The 25,453-nt window shown below is 35.9% G+C and overlaps 4 protein-coding genes across 9 annotated transcripts; all 4 read right to left on the bottom strand.

Annotated features, from left to right (window-relative positions):
• Positions 1-1,241: 1,241 nt before the first annotated feature.
• LOC111790847 (putative WD repeat-containing protein C2A9.03) lies at positions 1,242-5,749 on the bottom strand. 5 transcript variants are annotated; one of them, XM_087122165.1, is made up of 10 exons: positions 5,540-5,749; positions 4,839-4,940; positions 4,586-4,753; positions 4,361-4,447; positions 3,876-4,010; positions 3,507-3,617; positions 3,197-3,309; positions 3,008-3,113; positions 2,152-2,238; positions 1,242-1,953 (listed from the first exon to the last, which is right to left on the bottom strand). In XM_087122165.1, exons 2-10 carry the CDS (start codon positions 4,932-4,934, stop codon positions 1,540-1,542), a joined length of 1,317 nt encoding a protein of 438 aa, XP_086978291.1. In that variant the 5' UTR covers positions 4,935-4,940; positions 5,540-5,749; the 3' UTR covers positions 1,242-1,539. The 5 variants fall into 5 exon arrangements, with proteins under 5 accessions (XP_086978291.1, XP_086978290.1, XP_086978288.1 ...); XM_087122164.1 differs by having other exon boundaries at positions 4,839-5,021; positions 5,439-5,749; XM_087122162.1 differs by having other exon boundaries at positions 4,839-5,021; positions 5,540-5,748.
• A 2,402-nt stretch (positions 5,750-8,151) lies between these two features.
• EMB1692 (Ubiquitin carboxyl-terminal hydrolase family protein) lies at positions 8,152-14,208 on the bottom strand. The gene is made up of 2 exons (XM_023671947.2): positions 14,058-14,208; positions 8,152-12,413 (listed from the first exon to the last, which is right to left on the bottom strand). The coding sequence occupies exon 2, from the start codon at positions 12,260-12,262 to the stop codon at positions 10,805-10,807; it is 1,458 nt and encodes a 485-aa protein (XP_023527715.2). The 5' UTR covers positions 12,263-12,413; positions 14,058-14,208; the 3' UTR covers positions 8,152-10,804.
• A 342-nt stretch (positions 14,209-14,550) lies between these two features.
• On the bottom strand, positions 14,551-18,386 carry LOC111790850 (disease resistance protein RGA2). 2 transcript variants are annotated; one of them, XM_023671948.2, is made up of 2 exons: positions 15,021-18,386; positions 14,551-14,676 (listed from the first exon to the last, which is right to left on the bottom strand). In XM_023671948.2, coding segments are annotated over exons 1-2 (3,234 nt in total). In that variant the 5' UTR covers positions 18,254-18,386; the 3' UTR covers positions 14,551-14,675. The 2 variants fall into 2 exon arrangements, with proteins under 2 accessions (XP_023527716.2, XP_086978900.1); XM_087122774.1 differs by lacking the exon at positions 14,551-14,676 and having other exon boundaries at positions 14,917-18,386.
• Positions 18,387-19,246: 860 nt separating this feature from the next.
• LOC111790851 (uncharacterized) lies at positions 19,247-24,931 on the bottom strand. The gene is made up of 7 exons (XM_023671949.2): positions 23,999-24,931; positions 23,759-23,814; positions 22,164-22,273; positions 21,864-22,023; positions 21,332-21,424; positions 21,127-21,258; positions 19,247-19,457 (listed from the first exon to the last, which is right to left on the bottom strand). Exons 1-7 carry the CDS (start codon positions 24,774-24,776, stop codon positions 19,431-19,433), a joined length of 1,356 nt encoding a protein of 451 aa, XP_023527717.2. The 5' UTR covers positions 24,777-24,931; the 3' UTR covers positions 19,247-19,430.
• Positions 24,932-25,453: the final 522 nt, after the last annotated feature.

Below are 25,453 nucleotides of genomic sequence, written 5' to 3' on the forward strand. Positions count from 1 at the left end.
CTATATATCTTTTTTAAAATGAAAAAGTATTTTCTTAAAATAAGAAAGTGATTTTTTATTTATTTAAAAAATGAGTATTTTTAAGCCGATACCCAGAAACCTATCTAGACTCAACTTAGGCCCGATCCAATTTCAGCTCAAAGTCAAAGTTTGACCAGGCTAAACTTGTTTATGATCACTGTTTTAAAGATTGGACTAACCCATTTGGACCATATTCAAATCGACCCATGTCCAATGGGCTTAAACCGACGTAGGATCGATCCAATCTTAGCTCAAAGTCAAAGTTTGACTAGCTAAACCTGTTTATTCCAATTGTATATGGATCATTATTTTAAAGATCGGACTAACCCATTTGGACCATGTTCAAATCGACCCATTAGCCTTGTCCAATAGGCTTAAACCGACCTAGGCTCGATCCAATCTTGGCTCAAAGTCAAAGTTTGACCAACTAAACCTATTTATTCAAATCATACCTGTATCACTAATTTTAAAGATCAAATTGACCCATTTGGGCCATATTTTTAAAGATCAAATTGACCCATTTGGGCCATATTCTTGTAAAGATCAAATTGACCCATTTGGGCCATATTTTTAAAGATCAAATTGACCCATTTGGGCCATATTCTTGTAAAGATCAAATTGACCCATTTGGGCCATATTTTTAAAGATCAAATTGACCCATTTGGGCCATATTCTTGGACTTAAACCAACCTAGACTCACCTTAGATTCAATCCAATCAACTCAAAGTTTGACAACGAGCTAACCTAGACTCAACTTAGGTTCAAAGTTTGATAAGCTAAACCTATTTTAACAGCTAACCTAAGCTAGTTTGACAAGTTAAACCTATTTTAACGAGCTAACCTAAACTCAGCTTAGGCTCCAATCCAATCAGCAAAGCTCAGTTTATCAAGCTAAGCTAACCTAAACTCAGCTAGTTTGACAAGCTAAACCTATTTTAACGAGCTAACCTAAATTCAACTTAGGCTCAATCCAATCAGCTCAGCTCAAAGTTTAACAAGCTAAACCTATTTATTCAAATCGTATATTTATTGAAACCCATATTCAAATCGATCCGCTAGTCTAGTCCAATGGACTTATCATCGACGTGTGTGTGTCTATAATATATATATATATATAGTTATTCATATACTATATGTTTTTGGTGTTATTAGAAGGCTATTTGGAAGGTTACCCTCCTAAGCTATTTGATAAGACACAAAGTCCCCATTGGAGAGCTAAGGAGAGAGAAACTGATTGGACAATAATTTAAGAGAGAGAAAGAGACATTGTCTGTTTGAGGTAATGAGACATGTCCACTTGCTTCACTTTCATTTCCAAGTAAAACATGAACAACACATACAAAAAAGAACAAGAACAAGACCAACACCAAGAACACTACATCTCTCTGTACACCTTCAAGAAACAAAACCCACACACTTCCAACCAACCAACCAACAATCACTTACTGCTTCAATCATGTCTTCTGTGGACATCTTTTTGATATCTCCACCTAAAAAACATTCAAATCCCTTTCCTCACTACAAGAATGAATCAATATATCCATAGCTATGCCTCCTGTTGTATTGTAGTAAGCTCGCGTACGTCCTATCCCATATTCCTATGAACAACGACTCATCGTCTGGGCTCAACGACACCCCCGATATCTCTCCGAAGAAATCGATTTCTTGTCTCTTTTTGTAATCTGCACTCGTGCTATACACATGTACGAAGTCTGCTGGTTCTGCAACTACCATGAATTGACCGTCTGATGAATAACGAATTGAGCGAGCAGCACCGATGTGTCCCTTTAGAACTGCAACTGGTGATGAGAACTTCCTTATGTCCCATACTCGGCATGTCTTGTCTTGATTTCCTGTAGCAAACATGCGACCATCGGGGTGCCAAGCGGAAGCAAAGGAGTAATCTCGATGACCAACAACCGTGCCTATAGCCTGAAACATGTTCCAAAATGTCATGTCAATGTCACTGATCCATGAGTTTCCATCGATACCGTCTTGTATAGAATCCGATACATTCATACAGAGAGAATATGTGCGGTGAAATCGACCAGCTTGAACAGGAAAAGAGCATTGCTATATGAAACATTATGTATAACTTGATAATGCAAATCTGCACAGCACATAACTTACCGTTCCGTTTCGGGAATCGACAATCAATCCATCCGTGTGATCCCCAACGACAACCATAAGCCTGCGGTCTGGGCTCACCGACGTGTGCTGCAGCAACAGAATGATAAACAAAGAATCATTAAAATATTTTCCTTTTAACATTCACACAACTATTCCAAACAAAAAATCCTATTATTTCGTAGACTACGTATAGTTGCAATCAATACTTTTAGATTATTGTATGTAACAACTCAAAGCTCAAGTCCACCCTAGTAGATATTGTCCGTTTTAGCCCATTACGTATCACCGTCAGCCTCACGATTTTAAAACGCATTACTAAGGTGAAGTTTCTACACCCTTATAAGAAATACTTCGTTTTCCTCCCCAACCGATGTGGGATCTCACAATCCACTCCCCTTAAGGGTCCAGCGTCCTCACTGGCACGGTGTGCCAGGCCAGATACCATTTGTAACAATCCAAGCCCACCACTAGCAGATATTGTCCACTTTGGCCTATTACGTATCGCCGTTGGCCTCATGGTTTTTAAACGCGTCTACTATGGAGAGGTTTCTACACCCTTACAAGGAATGCTTCATTCCCCTCTCAACTAATGTGGGATCTCACAATCCACCCCTCTTAGGAGTCCAGCATTCTTGCTGGCACACCACCCAGTGTTTGGCTGTGATACCATTTGTAACAACCCAAGCTCACCACTGGCAGATATTGTCCACTTTAGCCCATTACATATCGCCGTCGGCCTCACGGTTTTTATACGCATCTACTATAGAGAGGTTTCCACACCCTTATAAGGAATACTTAGCGAAGAAAATGAAATGGAACAGCCAATCGTTCATGTAAAAATCTGAAGCAGACATACATTTACTGGCCAAGGAAAATGGAAGTGATTCAAAAGCTGAAACCTCTCCATCTCATACTCTCTCATGCTGCAATCATTATTTGCTGCCATGAAATGTAATTCACCGCTGCAAAAACAAATAAACCAGTTTGAATTCATGTAAATAATCCAACCAAACCAAACAAAACACAGCCTAAGTTCTAAAAATACCTCATGCTTTCATATATTTCAACAGCATTTGTAATGGCGTTATCGTCGTGTGTAGTACGAGTACAGAAGCTTACTCCTTGTTTATCCAAACGCTGCACGAACGAACAAAAGTACTAATATACTAAAAGAAAATTCACTATGATCATATCACAAAATGTCAAATAGATATCATTCCTCTCAACATTGCACCAATTAACCAAACCATCGAACCCGATAAATATTATCAATCAACGATCTTATTTCATGGACCAAGAGAATACCGAAACCCAGCATGAGAAAATGAGCTTAAAATCAGTAAGTACGCGCTGACCTTACAAGTAAGCTCTCCTTGGAATCCACCCGCGACCAGAAAATTATCCTTGACGGCAAGCGTGCTAATCTGAGTTTGTGTAAAACCCTCTAATAAACTTCCAGCATGTTTCTGCATGACCAGGCATAGAAAGCCAGTTACAGAGGGCATAGGGAATTAAGAGACAACTACCGCACCAAACCGTAACTCCTAATCTTGGCTAGTATTCTTTGAAACGGGGAAGTGTTATTTTCGATGAACATAACAAGAACATTAATCGTTTTATATCAGAACTCCCATGACATAAACTTAATGTGTAAGGTAATCTCATGCTTCTGTTAATAACTGAGCAGATTTGTGCACAAAGATAAGAGTAAGTGTGATACCGACCTCTGTAGGAGCGACATGCCCGGAAAAATTGAGGATTTCAGATAAGTTGCCAGATAAAGATGACCAATGCATGACAGAATAGTTCGACATCAAATAGACATCGTGTTTTGAAGTTGCCCAGACCAAGTTCCTTAGCTACAAGACAAAAGTAAATAATCATTTCTTTTCCTCAAAGGCGCTCGGGAAGATGGTATAAGCACAGAAACCAACAACAGAAACTCAATAACGATTTCGCCTCAGACATGGACACGATTGATATCAAATCTAACAAATAAACAGACCATTTAACACGTAAAGTTGCCCATATATCATTTGAGAACAATCATGAGCTACCCTTTACCAAAAAAAAGTCAAAAATAACTAGAGAACGAAACTACCAACCAATAGCATAACCTATGTATAGAACGTGTCAAATAGTGTATCAACCAATCTTCATTATAGTTAAGAGTCGAAAACGGAGAATCGAACATTATCCGTGGTAATACCTGAAAGTGCAAGATAGTCGGCTTAACCAGTCTTGTATTATGAAAGAACTCATAGTAGTTCCCTCCTTTCTCTACAGCTTTGCATTCCTAAAAAGACAAATACAATTACTACAATACTTGTGTAAGAACTTCCAGTATCGATAAGGCCGTGACAGCCTCCATTCAACCTACGAACCTCAAAAACAATCACGAAGCAAACATCAATGATTCTATGAAAATCCATACCTTATCAACAGCAGCTCCAGATGAAGGAATATTTTCATAATTTTTATACTGTTCAAGCCTTGTTAATCGATACTTTTCACGGGTAATGTTCAATCGATCCCATGGAATACCTTGAATGTCCAATCCCTTCCTCGCAAGGGCGGACGACGTATCTATCGACTTCGTAAGCTGCAAAGTTTTTGTAGATCTTAATGTCAAAAGATCACACATGATATATATATATATATAACAAATGGAAATCAAAGAAACAAACCATGTCGAATTCATCGTCACCCAATTCTCCATCACCCCCATCATCAATTTCATCAGCCATTTCATGCCCACCCGCCATGTAATCAAATTCATCCATATTTTGCTGTTGGTAAGACATGATTATTCACTCCTTGACTATCTATTTCTTTGGAATCAAATGCAGAAATCTTGCTGGTAAAAAAAGCTGAAGAGATAATGCATTTGGATCAACACAGAATCAAGGAAACTTGTTTAAGAAAAAAACAGCAAACCCATAAACAGATGAACATTCCATTAAAAAAACCCAATAAATATCAAGAACACAAGATGAACATTCGAGCAAGCATGAAAGTTCCACACAAACCCAGTTCTTATTTTTCATATCAAGTCTAAGCACGAACGGAAAAAAAACATAAAACCTATGATTCAATGAACAATGAAATAACAAGAATCATACCCACAAAATAAAAACACTCTAAAATAGAACAATGAACAATCGCTATATGCAATCGAGAACAAAGGAAGCATGAAATCAGACAGAAACAGAAACAGAAATCAACAAAATTCCGCGAATGATCCGAAGAAGAAGAGGAGGAAAAAGGGAAAGAATCCGAAAGGAAACCTCGTGAAGGGAAAAGGGGATTCACAGAAAAAAGAAAAACACAATGAAATCGAAGAACAAATTAAAGGGATTTTGAGAAGGAAAGGATGAGGTAAACACACGGTTTTCACTTCCTATGGATTCGTTTCGTTTCGTTGCGCCTCTCTTCCTAAAAAATTCTCAGAAGTGACAACGAACAACGATGGTGGGGGGTTTTAAGCGAGTCGGCAAACCGACCTCTCTCGAATTATAAATTAAATGCACTTAATAATTTATCAAATAAAAAAATGAAGAACATGATAAAATAAGTATGAAACATATCTATTCAATTTGTTCATAAAAGTTTTAGATTAAAAGAATATGCTTTCTATAATGTTTTGGGTCTTATCCATTTTGTTGTAAAATATCTTAGATCTCATTTTCAAATTATATGGTAGTTGAGATTCATAACTTCTACATAAATTATAGATTGGATACTGACATGATTAGTGATTATATATTAGATGGATATTAGATCTATAAATTTTGAACTTATGTTAAATGATAGATAAGGACAGATCAATGGTCACGTTACATACGTTTTTTAAGAGTGTTTGAACGTATGAATATAATAGTTTACGAACCTATCTTTGCTATAAACTAAAAAATTGATGTTTTTTTAAAACTAGTTGGAGAGGTTTCTACAATCCACCCCCTTGGAGGGCCAGCGTCCTCATTGGCACATCGCTTAATGACTGGCTCTCATACAATTTATAACAACTCAAACCCACTGCTCACAGATATTGTCCGCTTTGACTCATTACGTATCGTCGTCAACCTCACGAGATTTAAATCACCCAATTCTTAATAATAATAATAATAATAATAATACCCTTAACATTAGTGTATGGACAAAATCGTTAGTACCACATTTTTTATATTATTTATTTAGCGAGATTAATGTGTGTACAACTGTCCTTGAAGTTTTAGGCAACAAGTTGACCATGTCCCAAGGTTTGTAAATCATGCAATCTTGTCCAAAGTTTGAAAAATCATTCAATTTGGGTTCTTGAATTGACACCTCGCTTAAATAGCTTAGAGAGGTGTCAAATCTTGTCTCGTCCTTTTTTCGAAGAGAAGAATATGAGGAGGGAAAAAAAATAGTAGCAACCGAGACGGTGATTGTCATAGATGGAGGAAAGAAAAGGTTAGAGACCACGGTGGTTGATAACGAGAAAGATGTTAATAAAATGGAGTGTCACGTTAGATTTATATTATTAACTAACGAAAATTCTACTAAAATTCACCCAAAATGCAATTCTTTTTTGCCATAAACCGAGCTTCTTGAGACAACTTAATTTGACCGATACTTTTCATTTGAAATAATTGCTCAATCAAAAAGTCGTAGATTTAAAATATTTGCAAAAATATAGCTACTTTTTAATAAATCGAAATTGGGAAATCGCGAGAATATGAAAAAGATAAAAAGAGAATCAAATAAAGATGAAAGCAAAAGAAATAGGTTGAAGAGAGTAAGAGATACAACAAAGATCATATCAATTGAAACGAGCGAACCATTCAGGTCACAAATGAAGTACTATTTCTTCCCAACGCAGGTCAAGAGTGGCTCTACCCGAGGTGCTTGTAAAGAAACGACATAGACGAACCAAACAATATTTAACTCTAATTTTATTCAATTCAATGTTTTCAAACCTTCAATGAATCTAAATTAAATAGGTGTAATCTATAAACACATCATGTTCATATCCAATAATATTTTTAAAGAAAAGGTGAGAATATTTTATTCCTATCTTCTAAATTATCTCTAAAAAAATATAAAAAAGAAAAAGAAAAAAAGAATTTTGACGTCACTACCATTTTGCCATAAGAGTATGAGACTCTCTAATAGTAACCATGTCGGTGGTGCCAACTGGGTGACGTGGATGCTGCTATTATCTTTCAATATTCTACAAATTATTTGACTATATATTTTTTAATTTGTAATTATTTAGTCTCAATTATATAAAAAAAATATATATATATATTAATTAAATTTCACGAAGATAGTTAGGGAGTCAGGAAGATATGAGTTGTTTGGGGGAAGGGAAGTAATTAGGTTAAGGGAACAGACATGATTAGAGTAATAAAAAGCATGCACAAGGAAGGGGAAAACTAAAGCTTTTGCAATGGGAAGAAGGCATGCTCTTTGTATAGAGTGCCATTTCTACCTACTTCTCTTCCCAATATATTCATTCTCTCTCTCTCTCTCTCTCTCTCTCTCTCTCTCTCTCTCTCTACTCATCATATTCTCCCACTTATCATGCAACTCTCAACACTTTTTGTCCCTCTTTCTCTACTATTAATCAATATACTACCTACTACTACTTCAACAACACGTAAAACAAGAAATTTAAACATCTCACCTCTTCGAGTGGATACCCGTCTAAATGGTATATGACCCGTTCGAGTGGATACCTCTCTAAATGGTATATGACCTGTTCAAGTGCAGACAATAGTATATGACCTCTTCAAGTAGATACCTCCGGTCTAAATGGTATATGACATGTTCGAGTGGATACCTGTCTAAATGGTATATGACCTCTTCAAGTAGATACCTCTTGTCTAAATGGTATATGACTTCTTTGAGTGGATACTTGTCTAAATGGTATATGACTTCTTTGAGTGGGTACCTGTCTAAATGGTATATTGACACAAAAGTTTATCATATTAGAAAGTGTATCGAAGAAAAGTTAGATGCATCAAGCAAAATGTAGCATAAACTTCTTTATTTCAAGTCTAAGTTGAGTTTCAAAATATTTATATTGAAGTTAGTCTAAAGTCTTAGAAAGAACGAAGAAAACACAATGTGAAAAGGGTTCTAAGTTCTAAATGGATGAATCCATCCTAATATTGCTAAACAAATGAAGCAATTATAAGGAAAAATATTCTTGCGAGAATCTATCTGTTGGGGCCTTTTTTCTGGACCATTGAAGTTTGCAATGCCTTAAAAGCCAACAAAATGAAAGCAAATGGTTGGTTGGTTTAACTTAGCTGCTTCTTTGATGGTTCTGTTGGCTATTAAGAAGGCAAAGCATGGACCCCTGAAAAGCCTGAAACAGTATCCCAATACTTCAAAAAAATTGCAAGCCTTTCTTTTTCATCTTTATCTGTCAGAGATGGCTCATTACAACTTACAAATCCTACAGATAATAAACAATGAATACTTTGAATTGCATGACTGATAAGTTAGAGAAGCTTTTTATGCATTTATTTACTATAAATTTGATGCATATGATTATGCTATGTACCACTTTTTATTGGAAGATTCACCAAAAGGTTATCATTTCCAACAAAAAGTTCATTTTGATTTAGGAAACTTCCTTTGCTTCCTCCAACTAAGGCTCTAAACATACATGCATTAAAAAAGGTTGCAGGAGATGTTTTCTGAGAATTGCAAGTCTAATACATGCTAGGAGAAAAGGTTTAAAGCAATAATTGATAAGAGCATTTGAAAACTCAAACTGATACCATCATCATTATGCTTTGTTTTCGATGTTCATCGATTCCTTTGTTTTCATCTACATTGCAGGAAGTCGCATCGTGGTGACTAGACACATGCTTTGTTGGCCTTTTCAGAACACTAGTAGGGACCAAATCAGATTGCTAGTGACAGAATATGTTCCCTCCACACAAGCTTATAAAATTTAGCCTCTGTGAGTTTCTAAGAACATCAACTCTTCCTAAACCCTTTGCAAGATAAACATTCAGCAGAAATAATGAACAAAAATGCATGCATATCAATTACACGGAGCACAAAGCACATGATTGCAAATTTCTAATGTAAGTAATGTTTTTACAATGAACACACCTTGAGGTAACTTTTAAGAGCAAGTATTTTTTAAAAGAACACTCATTAAGTGCTTCCTTTCATCGACTTTAAAGTATTTGTACATGCTCAATAATCACTTTTGACTAAGTAATTAATCAACATTAAAATTTTGATGAGTAATTTTGAATGACTAAAACACTGTTTAACCCTCTTAAGAGTTATCACGAACTCACCTAAAGTAAACATTCAACACAAATGATTAGCACAAATGCATGCATATCAATTGCACAAAGCATGACGCACATTTCAAGTATGCTTTCTGCTGAAAGATGGCGTGGGTGTGTCTTTTAACAAACCTTTTGATTTGTAATAATTGGTATGTGTGTTCATCAAACAACTAGAGTCCAACAAACATCAAGAAGAAACAAAGTCTCGTCAGTGAAGATGTCTGGCATCACCTATCTATTTCTGAATCAAAATTAGAAAATATATTAAAAATCATAAATAATGATTCTGTGTATAAAAAGCTAGACAAACCTCAGAAAACAGCAGTAAAATAGGCATACGATTAATATACCTGCAGAGAACTGAAATGAAGGATATATGGCAAAACGTGTAACACATCATAGTATGGATAAAAATGTTTGACCCGTATCTGTCCACACAGAATATCTGTTACTGTGCAGTCATCAGAAGCCAATTCATCAATTTAGGAGCATATACTAGGGATACAACCAAAGCTAGAAGGATCCATCCATAATGCTCCGCAAATACACAAGACGTGATACATACATTATTCACATGTTTAACAGAAGAATTTAGGGCTTATTTGGTGAGGATCCTGTTTCGTATTCCATGTTTTCTGTTTTATATGAAAGAGAAAAATTGATACATAATTGTTTCTTGTTTCTTAAAAATGAGAAACGAGAAGCAACAATAGTTCCTAAACACATGCTACTTAGAAACTAAAAATAAGAAACAGTAAATGAGTAATTAGTAAACGAAAAATGAAAATACCCTCTTATTTAACACCGTCCCAAAGAGGAGAAAATTAATCTGAATACATTCACTGCCTGCGACCAAGGAGTAGAGACGAGGTACCGAACTATATCTGAATATTTACATTATTCATTAACTGGAATATGTTGTCTTCGTGTATCAAATGGTACACATAAACAGGAGTTAGGACTTATCTTTCATACATCCCTCTTGATTAGGGAGAAGTTTTGTTCACACTCCATAAGGGATTCCAATCATTCTACATTTTGAGGAGATAAAAGAACATGACAAGCAGGTTCAATATACAGCTGGAGAAGGTATAGTGTTATATCAGCAGAGGATACATTCATGGGGACCTTGCTCAAGCACAAATACATGAGCCAAGAGGCAGTGGCTTCAGCCCTTCCTAAAGATCACCAGGCTACATTTAAACATCCTTTGAGCTTCCAAGCCTGACCTTTATGTTCACAAAGTGCTTTTTCTGAATTTAATAAACAAACTGAAGAGGCACTTTGTTTACGTTAACTGTAGAAATATTTTGATGAATCTTCCAAATATATCAAACAAGTTATATTAACCATCACCACGGTTCTATATGTCCTCCATTTTCACCATTTATAATATCTTCTGCATTATTTGTAGTCCAAAAGTCTCCATTTGACCTATTGCTTGGCAGATCACTCTCCTCATCCTCAAAATCTAAATCCTCATACTGAAATAAACTCTCAAAACCATCTTCGTAATCATCATCATAGTCAGTTTCCATCTCATGGTCATGACTATAATTTTCATGATCATTTCCATATCTACTGTCATATATTTGAGCCTTCCTCTTCTCCCGTCTCATCCTTTTCCCTTCCATCAAAAGCTTCATCCATTGATTTTTGATAGCCAAAGTCTCATCCTTCTCTATTAGATGACCCTTATCGTTGAACCCCTCTACAAGGAATACAGAGTCTCTCTGACCCTTCAGACTCACATAAAATAACTCTGGATGCCTCACAATCATTCCTCTAAGTTTATTGGGTAGCCCAAAATCTTTTCTAAAATGTGTCAAGTGATCTATTAAAGTCCTCTTCTCAATCATCATCCCCAATACCTCTCGCACTACAGCACAAGCTCGTTTCTCTGACTCGAGAGACTCCTTAGCCAACTCACTCGCAGGAGTTTTGTAAGGGCAAACATCTGGCAAATCCCTGAACTTAATTAGAAATTCCTGGTGGGCTCTTTTCAAGTTCAGTCCCTTTCTTAGTTTCAACAAGTTGAATTTTAAAGGTCTATCCACTATTAGCTCACGTGAAGAAACTTGAAGGCAAGGTAAAGGCTTTGCCAACTCTGGGTCCCAGAAGACAAGCTCCAGTGCACGGCCATATGAAGTATCAACAGTCCTGAATTTTTCTGGATAATCATTACAGAGACGGGACCTAAAATTTGGGGGCATGCTCAGGTCGGGAGCAAGGTGAACCAGCTTGGATAAGAGAATCCTGTGGTGTGAAGAAAGCATAAGTAACTTCTGGAGCTTCTCAGCCAGGGTGTTAGAGATCACCAATTTGAGATTGGAGTCCTGCTTAGCAAGAGATGCTGCTGCTGGGGTTAGACGAACACAAAGTTGGGGGTATAGCTTAGTTGCATTGAGTGGTGTGGGTGGATAAGGGATTGAAAAAAGTTCAAAAATGGAAGGATAACGATGAATCATTGAAAGAAGAGAGCGGGGTTTGGGAAGGGAAAGATAGCCACGACACTTGGAAAGAATGTGGATTGGTATATAATGCTTTGGTTTAGACAGCAGCAGGATTATCAGCTTTTGTACAAATCGAGTTTTGTTATGTTTTACAGCATGCCGATCTAATGGACGACTACGGACAATCTTAACAGAGGCACGAGGTGTTAAAGTATAACAAGTCTTGAAATTTTCTTTTCTTTGGTACTTGCAACCGACATTGGAGTGCAACCACAATGGCGTACCACGAAGGAGGTTTGAACTAAGGGGTGTTACATACCAGTCCCTAGGGGTCAAGAACTGAGAAGATAAAGCCATTTGTCAGTTTTGCATAGGTGGAAGGGCTTTTAGCCTACAAGAGGTAGAAAAGTACATCAAATTAATCTAAAGAAGATGACACATCCTTCTTCCAACTCTGATTCTAGAGCATCGGATGGGGGATGCTATTACTTTCAGTTTGTTTTACCACCTGCAGTCCATTAATTACGTTTAAACAGTTAAACATTTCAGTACAGCTTATGGTCCCATGGCATTGTAAACAACACTTTACTTTCTCAACTTGTACAAAGTGAAAATTATGAATAGAAAAAATAGCAATGTGCAACAGAGTCCAGAAAATCAATTTGTTAGTGAAATGTAAAAAAAAAAAAAAAAAGCAGAATATTCATAATAGAATGCCAACATCTTCGTGAGTTCATAACGAACTATATGCCACATGTTTGATTCTGAGAATAAAATGAATAAGTAAAACCCATAATCTGTGGAAGAAAATTGTTTGGCGTCGGGAGAGAGAGTAAACTAGAAAATAGTAAAAACCAAGACTTTTAGATTTCAGACATCCTTCTCTTAAAGAAAAAAAAAAAAAAAAAAAAAAAAAAAACTCGTCAAGTGTGTGGCTGGCTCTATGTAGATGGTAATGCTTTTCCTGCAGCCAGAAAACTTTTCAATTGCCACAGCTACATGGAGAATTAGAGTAAAAAGTAAAAAGTGTTATCTTGGAAAAGTTCATAATCAAATCGTAACTCTATTCTATCTCGTTTTTGTTATGAAAAACTTGGAATTGGATCTGAAAACCTTGTTAAAGAACGAGATCTCTATATTTAAATTATCCAAGAACCCCAAAAAACGATAAGGAATCAACCCAAGGAAAAGTTTTGGAACAAATTACCTTAATGATCAAGATCAAGAGTAAGGAAACTTGTTTCTAAACTCGTGATTCAAATAACTCCACAAGATAGCTTGATCAAGACTACTTGAATGACTCTAGCATGCAAATCTAAACCAAGAAATGCAAAAGAACAAGCTCGTGGCCATAATATGCAACTATCATTGTAATATCCAAAATCTTCATACTAAAGCAATAACATAAATAACTATTATTAGCCTTGAAAATAAACCTTATAATAACCGGGTTGTAACTCTCATGTTGTAACTTTCATGGCCATCAATACCATAATGGTCACCAACTAACTCTAACTTATAATTTGAAGACAATTCTCTAAAACTTAAAAAGTACAATAAAACCTTCTTAAATCTAAATCATCCATGGCATGATTAAGACACAATTAAGACACCTTATTTCGTACTAGATAGAATAAAACCCCACAGGAAATTAGCAAATCTCAACCACTCTAATCAATGTCCTTCACCATAAACGAAGATATAGTGAAAACCCACTTCCTATTCCACACTTTTCACAAAACCAAACGCCAATTTCCTCAAGCAGTAACACCCTTATTTTCGGTCCAAACATCAAACACCTCTCAGGCAAGCACTGCAAGGTTCCTATCTCATCCACTATTTCTTCTCGTAATTTATTTTTTTTAAAAAAAAAATAAATGATGAGACAAACCCATCTAGGATCCATCTCCTAACTCAAATCTATTCCAGTAAATGAGTTAGATACAGCTAGAGGAAGAATTGATCCAATTCAGCGGCAAGCCATGCATGTAGTCTCACGAATCCACAATTTGTACATAAAATTTAAGTCATTCACAAGCATGTAAAAGTAGCATAGCAGAAGACCGTAGTGGAACGTAAAGATGAGGGCACGAGAGTGTTAAAATGCTATCTGGATTGAATCGAAATGAGAAGATAAAGAACATAGACGAACCTGTGGAAAGCTGCTGCGAAGAACTGGAGAGGCGTATCCCGTAAGGGTTTATAAGCAAACAGCCGAGATCGACTGGATGGCTATAGAGGTGCGCGTCTAAGTTCCAAGGCGATAGAATTTTTTTTTTTTTTTTTTTAAATTCTTTTTTTAATAATAATATATATATATATATATATATATTTTTTTTTTTTTTTAAATCTAAAAAATACCAATAAAATTCTTTTTTAAAAATACTTTAGTGTTAATATATGGACCGATATCTTATAATTTATCTGCAAACGTTTAGTTATTTGGAAAGTTCATGAGTATTTTTGTAACGTTGTACTAACGATAAATGTATTTTTTAAATTTTTTAAAAAAATTAAAAGTTTTTTTTTGTAAAATTTAAATGAATCGATACCTCATAATTTATCTGCAAACGTCTAATGATGTCGTGTGGTAGCATCAATAGAAGGCCTCTCAACCGTTGCCATCTATATGGAGTTCACGAAAGTTTACTTCCCAAATACAAATGAATTTATTGTTAGGATAAATTGTAATGTGGATAGATAAACATATTTTCTTGTAGACGTGGCGGTGCTTCCAATGAGTTAAGTGGCGATGGTGGTCTAATTAAGATCTATTAACACAACACGATCACTAGTGAGTCTTAGGTTTGATATTCCTTCGAAGAAAAAACTGAATTATCCTCGTGATAAAACCCTTTTATCAAGATAAAAAATATCGTACATGGATAAGGAACTACAACAGTTGCAAGATACAACTTAGCCTCGGGTTTCACGGGTTTCATTATTTTAAAAACTAAGTGATTTATTTTATTTTTATTTCAAACGAACGAGATAAGAAATTCATACAAAAAAAAAAAAAAAATCATAAATAACTCTCTATTAACATACAATTGTATAAGCATGGAAAATTTGAAAATTTGCTGTTTTTTTTTTTCTTTTGTCAAGAAGAACTTACCAGTAAAAAGGGATATGGATTTCTTGTACAAACTTGATGCTCCCATTGGAGGTTTTCACCTGTTCAAAACAACCTTTCCCGAGTTCAAGCTGCGAACATCCATAAACTCGTAGACTACTTAACCTGACGAGATTCGATAACGCTTTCTGGGAAGGCAAGTTTTTCAAATTTCTGCAGTTATAAAGCTTCAATATCTCCAAAGACGTAAAGTTTCCGAACCATTCTGGTAAAGCTTCAACGTCGTCAAAATGCGAAATATGCAGTGATCTCAAAGCAGTGAGGTGCTCGAGTTCTCGAGGAAGTTGTGCTGCATCGCTTCCCGAGTGAGCCAACACAAGATTCTCAAGTGATCTGAGATGGATGAGAGGACTCCAATCATAAACATTCAAGTCCCCATGAATACTCAAGTCTTTCAAGTTAAGTAGGCTGGCAATCCCACAAGGCAGCTTCTGAAAATCTCTTATACTCAAACAACACAAGCTTTGCATATTCTGCAAATTCAGATCTGAAAAATTGCTTAACCACAAGTTTTCAACAGAGCTGCAGAATTCTAACCCATCCCGTAGTTTTGACAAGTTTTCGCATCCCAAAATCTTTAGAGATCTAAGCTTTCCACAACCTCGAAAGCTCGGAAACGTCCTCGAAGTAACGTCATCACCTTCCAACCTCTTGCAATAAGATACAACAAAATTTGGAATGTTCATTAATTTCCCACAACAAATAATGCTCAAGCTTTCAAGATGAGGAAACATGGTATAGTTTGATATACATGATATCTCTCCCCAATGCTCTAGATTTTTCATTTCAAAGATATGAAATGACTTCAAGTTCAAGAACAAAGTCCTCTCTCTGAAATAATTCCCATAGAATTCATCCCCTATTCTTCTTACACTAGGTAAGTTCCGAACTTCGAGTACCTCGAGTTTCGGTAACTGCCCAAGCATTGGTAACGTTTCACATCGCTCACAGTCATGTAGATATATCTCGACCAAGTTTTCAACAAAAATTCTACTCGGTAGAAGTTCACCTGCAAAGTTTCGAATTCTTAAGGCTTGAAGATTTTTGTGTGGTTGAAGCCCTTCCAAAACATCCAAATCATTGTAATTATCACCTTCTCTTTCATGTTTCCAACCCCATTGGAATTCTAGATGAAAAATTTTCTCCTTCTCCACCAATTTTGCAGCCATGGCCTCCTTTTTATTCTTTACTCTTTCCAGACAATAGAGGCTTAAATTACCTTTAAGGTTCTTCAGAGATCCAAGTTCATCTATCTTATATCCCTCATGTAACCCAACTATAAAACAAGACAGTGTTTGAAGTTGAATCAATTGACCCAAATGTTGAGGCATTTGCTTAAACTGATTTGAAGGATCAGTGTAAAATTCTAAATGTCTTAAGCAGATCAAGTTTCTCAGATTACTTGGAAGATCTTGAATAAATCTTCCAAGCTTCAACGTTTGCAAATTATAAAGCAGACCAAGAGATTCAGGAAGCTTACTTATTGAAGAATTTGAAATGTCAATGTACCTCAAATGCTTCAACGAACCAATTGAATTTGGTAATTCAAGTATAAAATAAGATGAATGTGTAATTAAAACACGCAAGTAGGTAAAGTTTGCAATCTCAGAGTGAAACACATGACGACCAAATGTTAACATGTGCAACTTTCTAGGATGTTCGTTACTAGAATCAAGTGTTCTTTTTCTTCCATCCTTCGAAATAGCACACGCTACGTCGTGTATAAAATCATGCATCTTAAAGTATACAGCTCTTCCTCTCTTATCCTTGACAACATCTTGAAACAGGGAGCGAGATAACAAAATGTTGAAATAATTGTCTCCAATATCCTCCATTGTTACATTCACTTCCTCAGGTGGTTGAATGAATCCTTGTGCAATCCACATTTGAATAAGTGAATCCTTTCTAAACTCGAAGTCATGAGGAAAATTTGAACAATAGGCAAAACATTGTTTTAACGAAGGCGATGGTAGGCGATCCACACTTAGTTTTATTGTGGATAAAACACGGTTTTCATCTTGCAACGGAATTCTCGTTAAATATTTCAATGGAGATTGTAATCTCTCATAATTCTTATATAATTTCATTGTTCCTCCTAACACTTTCACAACCAACGGTATGCCACAAAAATTTTCGACAAGCTCTTTTCGGATCATACCTAACTTTGGAATTGTTGGTGAATCACTTCCAAATGCACATTTCTCAAACAAAGACCAACAATGATCATTCGATAGCTTTTTCAAACGATGCCACGAATGTGTTTCCATGATCTTTGCAACTTCTTCACTCCTAGAAGTCACAACAACAACATTACCGAATTTTCGAGTAATCTTTAACAGACAAGCTTTTAACTCATTCCAGAGGCTAAGATTCTCATTCCAAACATCATCCAATACAAGGAAATAGTTTTTGTCCTGCAACCATTTTTGGATCTCTTGGAGTAAAGCTTCCTTACTTTCCAATCCACCAGAATTGGGATTAAGAGTTTCTAAAATTGCTCTTAAGATCTTGTTGATAACAAAAGGATCAGATACACACACCCATATAGTTCTATCAAAATTCCCCCTAATCACTTCATGATTGAAGATTAGCTTGGCCACAGCTGTCTTCCCTAATCCGCCCATACCAACTATAGGTAGAACAGACAGTGTTTCACTATTTCTAAGTTCAATCAATTTGTTCACAATCTCCGAAACTTCTTCATCTCTTCCAATTACTCCAAACTCATCAAGAAACGAATCCGTCTCATGAATCTGACTAAGATCAGGTTCAATTTCTTTGGATGTTATAGCAACAAGTCCAACAACACTCGCCGCAGAATAATGCTCTTTCAACATTCTAGAAATCGCCTTAATTCTATTTGCCATTTTGAGACGAAAAACGAGAGGATTTTTGGAGAGTGAAACGAAATTACGTACCATCGCATCTTTTCCGGTTTCAACCTTACGTCGAAGACGTTCATAAGCAAGATCGTCGAGTAAAACATCGGCTTCGAATACAATATCTTGAAGCTTCTCCACCCATGGCTTCACTTCAGGATACTCTGACTTTATTCTGTCCACATCGCGAAGGATGGCATGAAGCATGAGTAAAGAGTCTCTCATCTTCAAGAGGTCCTTCTTGAAACCCCATGCCAAACCTATTTGCTGTGCTGCAAGGCTCACCGTCTTCTTCAACAGTTCCTGCACGGCAAAAGTCCACAGGAATTCCGCCATTGTTGTCTTCTTTGACCCTCCAGATTTGCAGTGATCGGAGGAAAGAAGGTCCACTTTGTTGAACACCCAAAGGATATTTCTGCAGGAGACTAGTCAATGATTTCATCTTGTCCTGTCCACACACACACAATCCAAAAATATATATATATTTTTTAATATGTATAATAAAAGTGGAAACTAATTTCGTTTATTAAACAAAATAAAAATAATTTCATTTTCGTTCAAATGGTCGGTCAAAAAGCTAAATTAATAAATAAAATAAAATAAAAAAGTCTCATTTTCAAAATTCCAATAATACCCTTCAACTCGGAACCGTTCGAGCTTTTTAAACTTTTAAAAAAATTTAAAGGTATTATTGAAAATTTTTAAATTCAAGATTTTAAATGTAAAACGAGCAACAAAACAACGAGTACAATTCAAAATGCACACAAGGATTGCTCCAAGCAAATCCTTCCCACACGATAGTTAATAGCTTGACCTACTTGACGTAACGGTTTGAGTATTACTTTCATACGTTTTTTTTTTTTTTATCTAAAGGCGTAGATTCTGAAGTGGGCAAACACTCGAAGAGTGATCTCTTCGTTGTCTAATAATTCAACTGAAATCATCCATTAGGATTTATATAGCAAAAATTAATTCTATTGAATAATTCTAGAGTAATTGAGGAAGTTAAAAGCAAGCATTTAATAATTATTTCTATTATATCTAACCTAACTATGAAAACATAATAGTAATGTAACCGTTTAAGCCCACTATTAGTAAACATTGTCATGCTTTAGTCTATTATGTATCGTTGTCGGTCTCACAGTTTTAAAACGCGTTTTAAAATCGTGAGACTGACGACAATACGTAACGGATTAAAATAGATAATATCTACTAATATAAGCGGTTACGAATAATTTTATTAAAAAGGCATACAATATTGTCCATCCACATTAGTTTAAACACTAGATATTTTTCTTGTTTTGATGCAATCAAACATTAAATGAAAACTTTCAGCACCAACATTCATAATCTTGATATTCGTGATTCATAATACACATTAATTAGTTATTGGATGGATGAACCAATTAATGAAAATGCCAAACTTGATAGCAATAATTTCTAACAAGTTATGATTTGTAAGATATGGCTCTTGGAAATGGACTTCTCCAGGTGCAAACGCTTTGATTATACATCAATTGCCAACGTTTGGAGGAAGTACCTTCAGGAAAAAAGAAGGGAAAAAGGTTATTGTCGATGAATAACATATGCCAGCCATCAAACATATAGACAATAATTTTTTTGAATATGGGTATATGAACTTCGGACTTTCTGGTAGAAAGAGTACACATCTGATATCGTTAAGTCATGCTTATGGTAAATATAAACAATGACTAGTATCAATAACCAATCTTTTACTTTGTTTAGTCGAATAATATTAACATTAATGCACCTCTATCACATAAAGAATGGAAAACCGATCAGAGTTTCACAGTTAAGGCATTAATAACTTCATTTATAAACTTAGTGAGTAAGACCCTTATTCCTCAGTTTCAAAATTGTTGGAACTAGAGAAAATATACATTCTTACATATAGCAACGTGCGACGTGCGACGTGCAACGTGCAACGTGCAATGTGCAATGTTAGAATTTTCACCTGACACTTGTAATGTTATATTAAAGAAATGATGGGAAACAAAATATAAAAAAAATCAGAGAGTAAAATGATAGGATCACCCAAATTGCAACAAATAAAACACGAAGGAAAAGAGAACCTAATTCCAACTACAAAATTCACAAAATTGGCACAGATAGAGCAGCAACGTGCTCGAACTTGACCAAAAGAAATGCTCAAAACAACCGAAAAAACGACACCCACAAACTGTAAATAAATAAAGAATACGAGAAACTTGGAAGTTCTATAATTTTTTTCAAGTCACTTTGGATGAAAGCTCTATTTATTTGAAGCTAAAAAAAGAACTTCATGTTGTTTCATGCTGAAGATGGTGGCTAGGATTCATGCTGTTTCAAAGAACAAAATGTTCGTTGAAGGAAGTTAGACATAGTAGCTGTTGGTCTATTGTTCCGGAGTCGTTCTTACAAATAAAGCACCACCTCGGTGTAAAAGAGCCTACCTAGATTCACTCAACCAAGTACAAATGTCAAAAAGAAACTCTAAAAGGTTAATCTACAATCAGCATGGAAACTACTCGTACGGTCATAGAAATTGTGAAACTTTTGGATTAATTTTTCCGCATAGACTTTTGGGAACTACAATCAGCATAGACTTGAATCTTATGTTGAATATTTTGGATTAATTTTTCAGAATTATGAAAAGGAGTCTCCTTCTAAATTAGATGTTCCTTATTTAATTCTGAACCTCTTCCTTCTATTCCACATTCTGTACCTACCAAATTTTCATCTCTCATTCTGAATCCATACATGTTGAACTAAAAAAAAAAAGAGGAAGAAATTTTTAAGAGGTTTAGCCCCAGTCAATTCAATTGAAGAAATGATGGATTAATTCTCCTCTAAGCAGAATTTACATGAAGAAAATAAAACCCGTCCAGAAACCATGAGATCAAAATGGAAGACGAAACAAATTGTCATGAGAAAGTGAGGATGGAAGAAATGACGGACTAAGTTCTCCCCAAATTCAAAATTTCATGAAAGATCGTGTTTATACTTGCATGAGAATCAATAAATGTTTTAAAATGAATAATTTGCACCCAAAGAAATTAATGAGCCATTTGTATACCCATGCGCATGCATCAAAAGACCAAGGTAGAGATCTTCCTCTAACAAAGTTTTTTGAAGTGGGTATGAAAGACACCTCTACAAGCAACAATAGACCTTTAAATTAGAGAGAGAAAAGGGGATTTAGAACATACCAAACCAAGAGCTTCCGCAGCAGTCTTATGACTATCTTTACCACAAACACCAATAAACATATTCATTAACGTTTCTCTCTGTTCTACCTTCAAGTGTTTCTTCAAGCCTAGAGTCAACATCTCCATCTCAGGCTGGAGAACCAACGAAGATAACATCAGAAAATTTGAGTAACTACAGTTTATTACGACGGTTCAGAATACGTACCGAGGATTCCTCAGGAGGAAATATCTGGATGATGTAACAGATCTTCAACAACTCTGCATTTGCTTCAGATTGTCTGTCTTGCATCACTAGAGCCTGTGATGTGATAAAATTGACTTAGCAGATCCTCTTCATTGAATAAGAAACCATACATATTACAGGGAAGAAACATCAAAGAGAAAAACAGAAAGTTCCCCCATGAACAGGCTAAGTGATGCTTTACACAGTTCCGTTCATTTTTTAAATTCCAAATACAAAATATGGAAAAGATTTGAAACTTCGTATTTGAACATAATTGAAATTTCTTCACACTAGTAGAAATAAAACTTGAACAATCTTGTGCTAAAGAGAGAAAAAAAAAAAAAAAAAAAAAAAAAAGAAGAAACCAACATAATTTTAAATTCTTGCACATAATTCCATCTTTGTAAGTTTTCTCATGACAAGGTTCTTGCAAAAATAATGTGAGAGTTACCATACACATAAAAAGATACAAGCATTTGATATAAGAAATCATCGGATATTATAAAATATTTACCCAGGCCTGTAAAAAGCATGAACGCATTCTTGCAGCAACAGCAGCAGAAACTATCCTGGCAGCACGAATATTCTCAATGCCAATATCTTCAGCAAGCCCAGCAACAAAATTTGGACCATCCTCGCCATTAATGAGAACTGAGTTAGGGGAAACTGGAGTCCTGTAAATAAGTTACAATCACAAGAACATTAAAGATCTCAGTATGATCACATGAATAAAATCCAGAACTAGAATTTGAAAATTAGCATGATTCATCTTTGTATAGAATACATATTAAAAGGAGCAACAGTATAAAATTACCTGCTATAGATATTTAAAACAAAGTCCACTGATGCTCGATAGAATGAATCACGCATATTTTCGGTGTTGAAGGAAACTTTTACTCCAGATGTCCTACATATTTGACGCAACTGCTCATACATTCAGGCAAAGAGAAGTGCAGGCAATAATAAAAAGATCAGCTATGGCAATAAGGAAAGTCCAGCGCTATAAATTATGGAAATTTCAGCCCAAATTGACAATGTAATTCATAGTGAAAGTTTCCCATCAAACCCAATGGAAGAAAAAATAAAATGATGGTTTGGAGAATTGAATACTAGTCTAAAATATTGATTTGCTCATCACTTTTAAATTGTCAATAGATATGCCTATTAAGGCAATATTTACAGATGCTTCTCATTACAGCAGACAAGATATGCCTAGAATGACTGAGAGTAGTGAGGTCTTAACTATTACTATCATAGACTAGAAAAGCATATTTCAATCAATACCATAATCTAGCCAAATCTTCTTCGAGCTATAACTGACGTAGTTGACCCGTCTCATTTTTAGATTCCAAACTCATCATGTCCTATAAGTTGATTGCTTAAGGATACGAAAGCAATTAGGAAGTTATAAGGATATTAAGGGTATGTTACTAATTCGTTAAGGAGTTTGTTGAGAGGGACTTGTTATAATCGAGTAAAGATCAAGGTAGGCCATTGTTTGGTGGCTTTAGACCTATCTTTTATCTTTCAATATATATCGGCTATTTGGTTTCGGTCAAAGTGATATCAATAAGAATTCCTTTTTTTTTTTTGACAAAAAACCACTTCTCATTGATATAATAAAATGGAGTGAAGGTTTAAGGATACAAACATCCAAAGGGCATGAAAAAGAGAAAAAGACAAATACAATAAATACGACCATAAAAAAATTAGCAACGAAAATTATATATATAAGAACGAAACGAATGAAAGTTTAACCTCATTATTAAAGAACTGATCATAATGATTCTAAATTTGACCTTCACATTGTGAAAACTGGAATCAGCTAGGTTCTGTTCATGTTTAGTAAGAACATTACAGCACATCTCAAACCTAATGCCAAGAGGTACTAAGCACTAAAATCACTGAATGCATAGTATGTATTATCATGTAAGGAATGTCACATAATAATTCCGGACATAATCTCTCAGAAAATGACACACAAAATAGAAGTAATTAGCTTTGTCATACATCTGCATAGCCAGAACTCATACAGATTGCGTGGATATTGAACAAATGCAACCAAAGATGCCTGTAGTATCATGATATGGATGAAATTACGCACTATTAATGACAAAATACATTAGCGAAAAAGTAGAAAAAGATTAACCAAGTGGGCAAACAAATCAAAAGGTAAAATGTTAATTTTCTTCATTTATAGGTACGTTCTTGAAAGTCCTCAATGCTCTCATTCCAGTAATTCCATCCGGTTTCCTATAACTTATTTTTGTGTTTGACTAAAAATTCATGAATGTTCAATATTTGCACAGTAGGAGGCATGATGAACAATAGAAGAAAAGGATGATATTAGTATACCATAAAATTAGTTTACAAAAGATTCATCAATTGTAGTTAAAGAACAGCACTCACTTGAACAATATCATCCTCCATGAAATCCCGCCCACTCATTCTATTATCCACGAGGGCTGGAAATCAAGTGGGTAAGTTCAGCTTCAGTTTATGGCAATGCGAAAAGTTAACACAGATTTTTGCCAGCAGATACAGAAACAACTAGTTACTACAGGGATCATGCTTAATGGAGTCGGAAAATTACATGATCCTTTCAAATTCAAAAGGTAATTAACATATAAGAAATCTTTGTGCACTAACCTCGGACTAATCTGTTGGCTTCATCCTGATATTCCTGCCTATTCGCCGTGGTAATCTGTCTGGGAACTGCTGGAGGCCACCATTTTGGCAACCTTTCTCCAACCCGAACCCCATTCTTCGATACTTCATCTGAAACATCCGTCAGATTCAATGAAGCCGCAGCTTTATCTCGCGCTAGAACACTACTCCCAGTACCAACAGCCACCTCTTTTCCACCGAGGCTCCGGTCCCTTCTCACCAAAGGAGAAGTATGTCCAGAACTAAATTTGGTGAAAAAACTAGATCCGATCCCAATCAAGCCCTTAACTACAAAGTGCACAACGATGCTCAATAGCACCAACTGACCAACGAATTTCGCAGTGGAATGCCGACACGAGATGGTCAGTATGCGATTCTGATGATCGAAGGCAACCAATGTCCGCAAGTCGTCAAAAGCGTCCGATCCCGACGATATAAACCGGCGAACTTTGGAACGGGAAAAGTAGTAGATGTAGTAGAAGAAAGAGGAGACTTCGGCGGTGAGTTTGTCGATGTCAATCACGATTTGGAAGTTCCGTTCTGAGGAGAAGGAGGAGGAGGGAACTCTAGGAGTGCGGGTGATGCTGATCGTTTGGAGCTTATTTTTCCAGCGAGTTCGACGGCGGCCATTGAAGCAGGAGAGCGTAGTGAAGAGTCGTTGGGGCTTCGGCGAGGAGAGGCGGTAGAGGAGGAGGCGGCGGTTATGGCGATCGGGAGTGAGAGGATGTGGAAGAAAGTGGCTGACTGTTGCGGTGTCCATTAGCCCGTAGAGTCAATGAACTGGAAGCTCTGTCTCTCTGCCTGGACTTCGTATGAGACGGCAAAGAGGGCGGCTCCGTCGTTGCACAGCTAAAATGGCGCCGAACGCTGTTGACATTGTAGATAAGTAACCAACTCAAACTCCGATCGTCGATAGTACGTAAGGTATATCTCATAGTATATAGCTCGCTCCATCGTATCGTCTTATTTTACCTTACGAGTCAAATATTTACGTTAGTTTTACCCATAAAAAATAACGAAGAACGTTCACGAAACTAAACCGAACATACGAAAGTAGACATACAGTGACAATACAAGTAGATGGGTTATCGCGGGCATGCGACTACCGACAACGACACTCTCCCTTAATGAATAGGTCAAATATCCTTATTCACCCTCGTTATTGATTGCAACTGACTTCATATATCCAACTCGCTCCTAGCTGTGATTTTACTAATTAAGCTACACCTACGTTGCGAGAAGTCCACTGAAACTTATCATTTGTACGAAAGAGAAGTCGTAATAGGATTTTTTGTAGGTAAATCTGTGGAAGGATTATTGTCGATACCTAAACATCAAACGACCTGTGAATAGTGAACACGTTTACAAGCTTTTCGTGTCGGGGGAGCACTTATGCCCTTTTGGTGCTTAAACCAAACCCGGTGCAAAATTGTGCTA

The sequence above is a fragment of the Cucurbita pepo genome, chromosome 3 (genome assembly GCF_057944985.1).
Source record: "Cucurbita pepo subsp. pepo isolate OVF chromosome 3, ASM5794498v1, whole genome shotgun sequence".
In the NCBI taxonomy this organism is placed as follows: domain Eukaryota; kingdom Viridiplantae; phylum Streptophyta; class Magnoliopsida; order Cucurbitales; family Cucurbitaceae; genus Cucurbita; species Cucurbita pepo.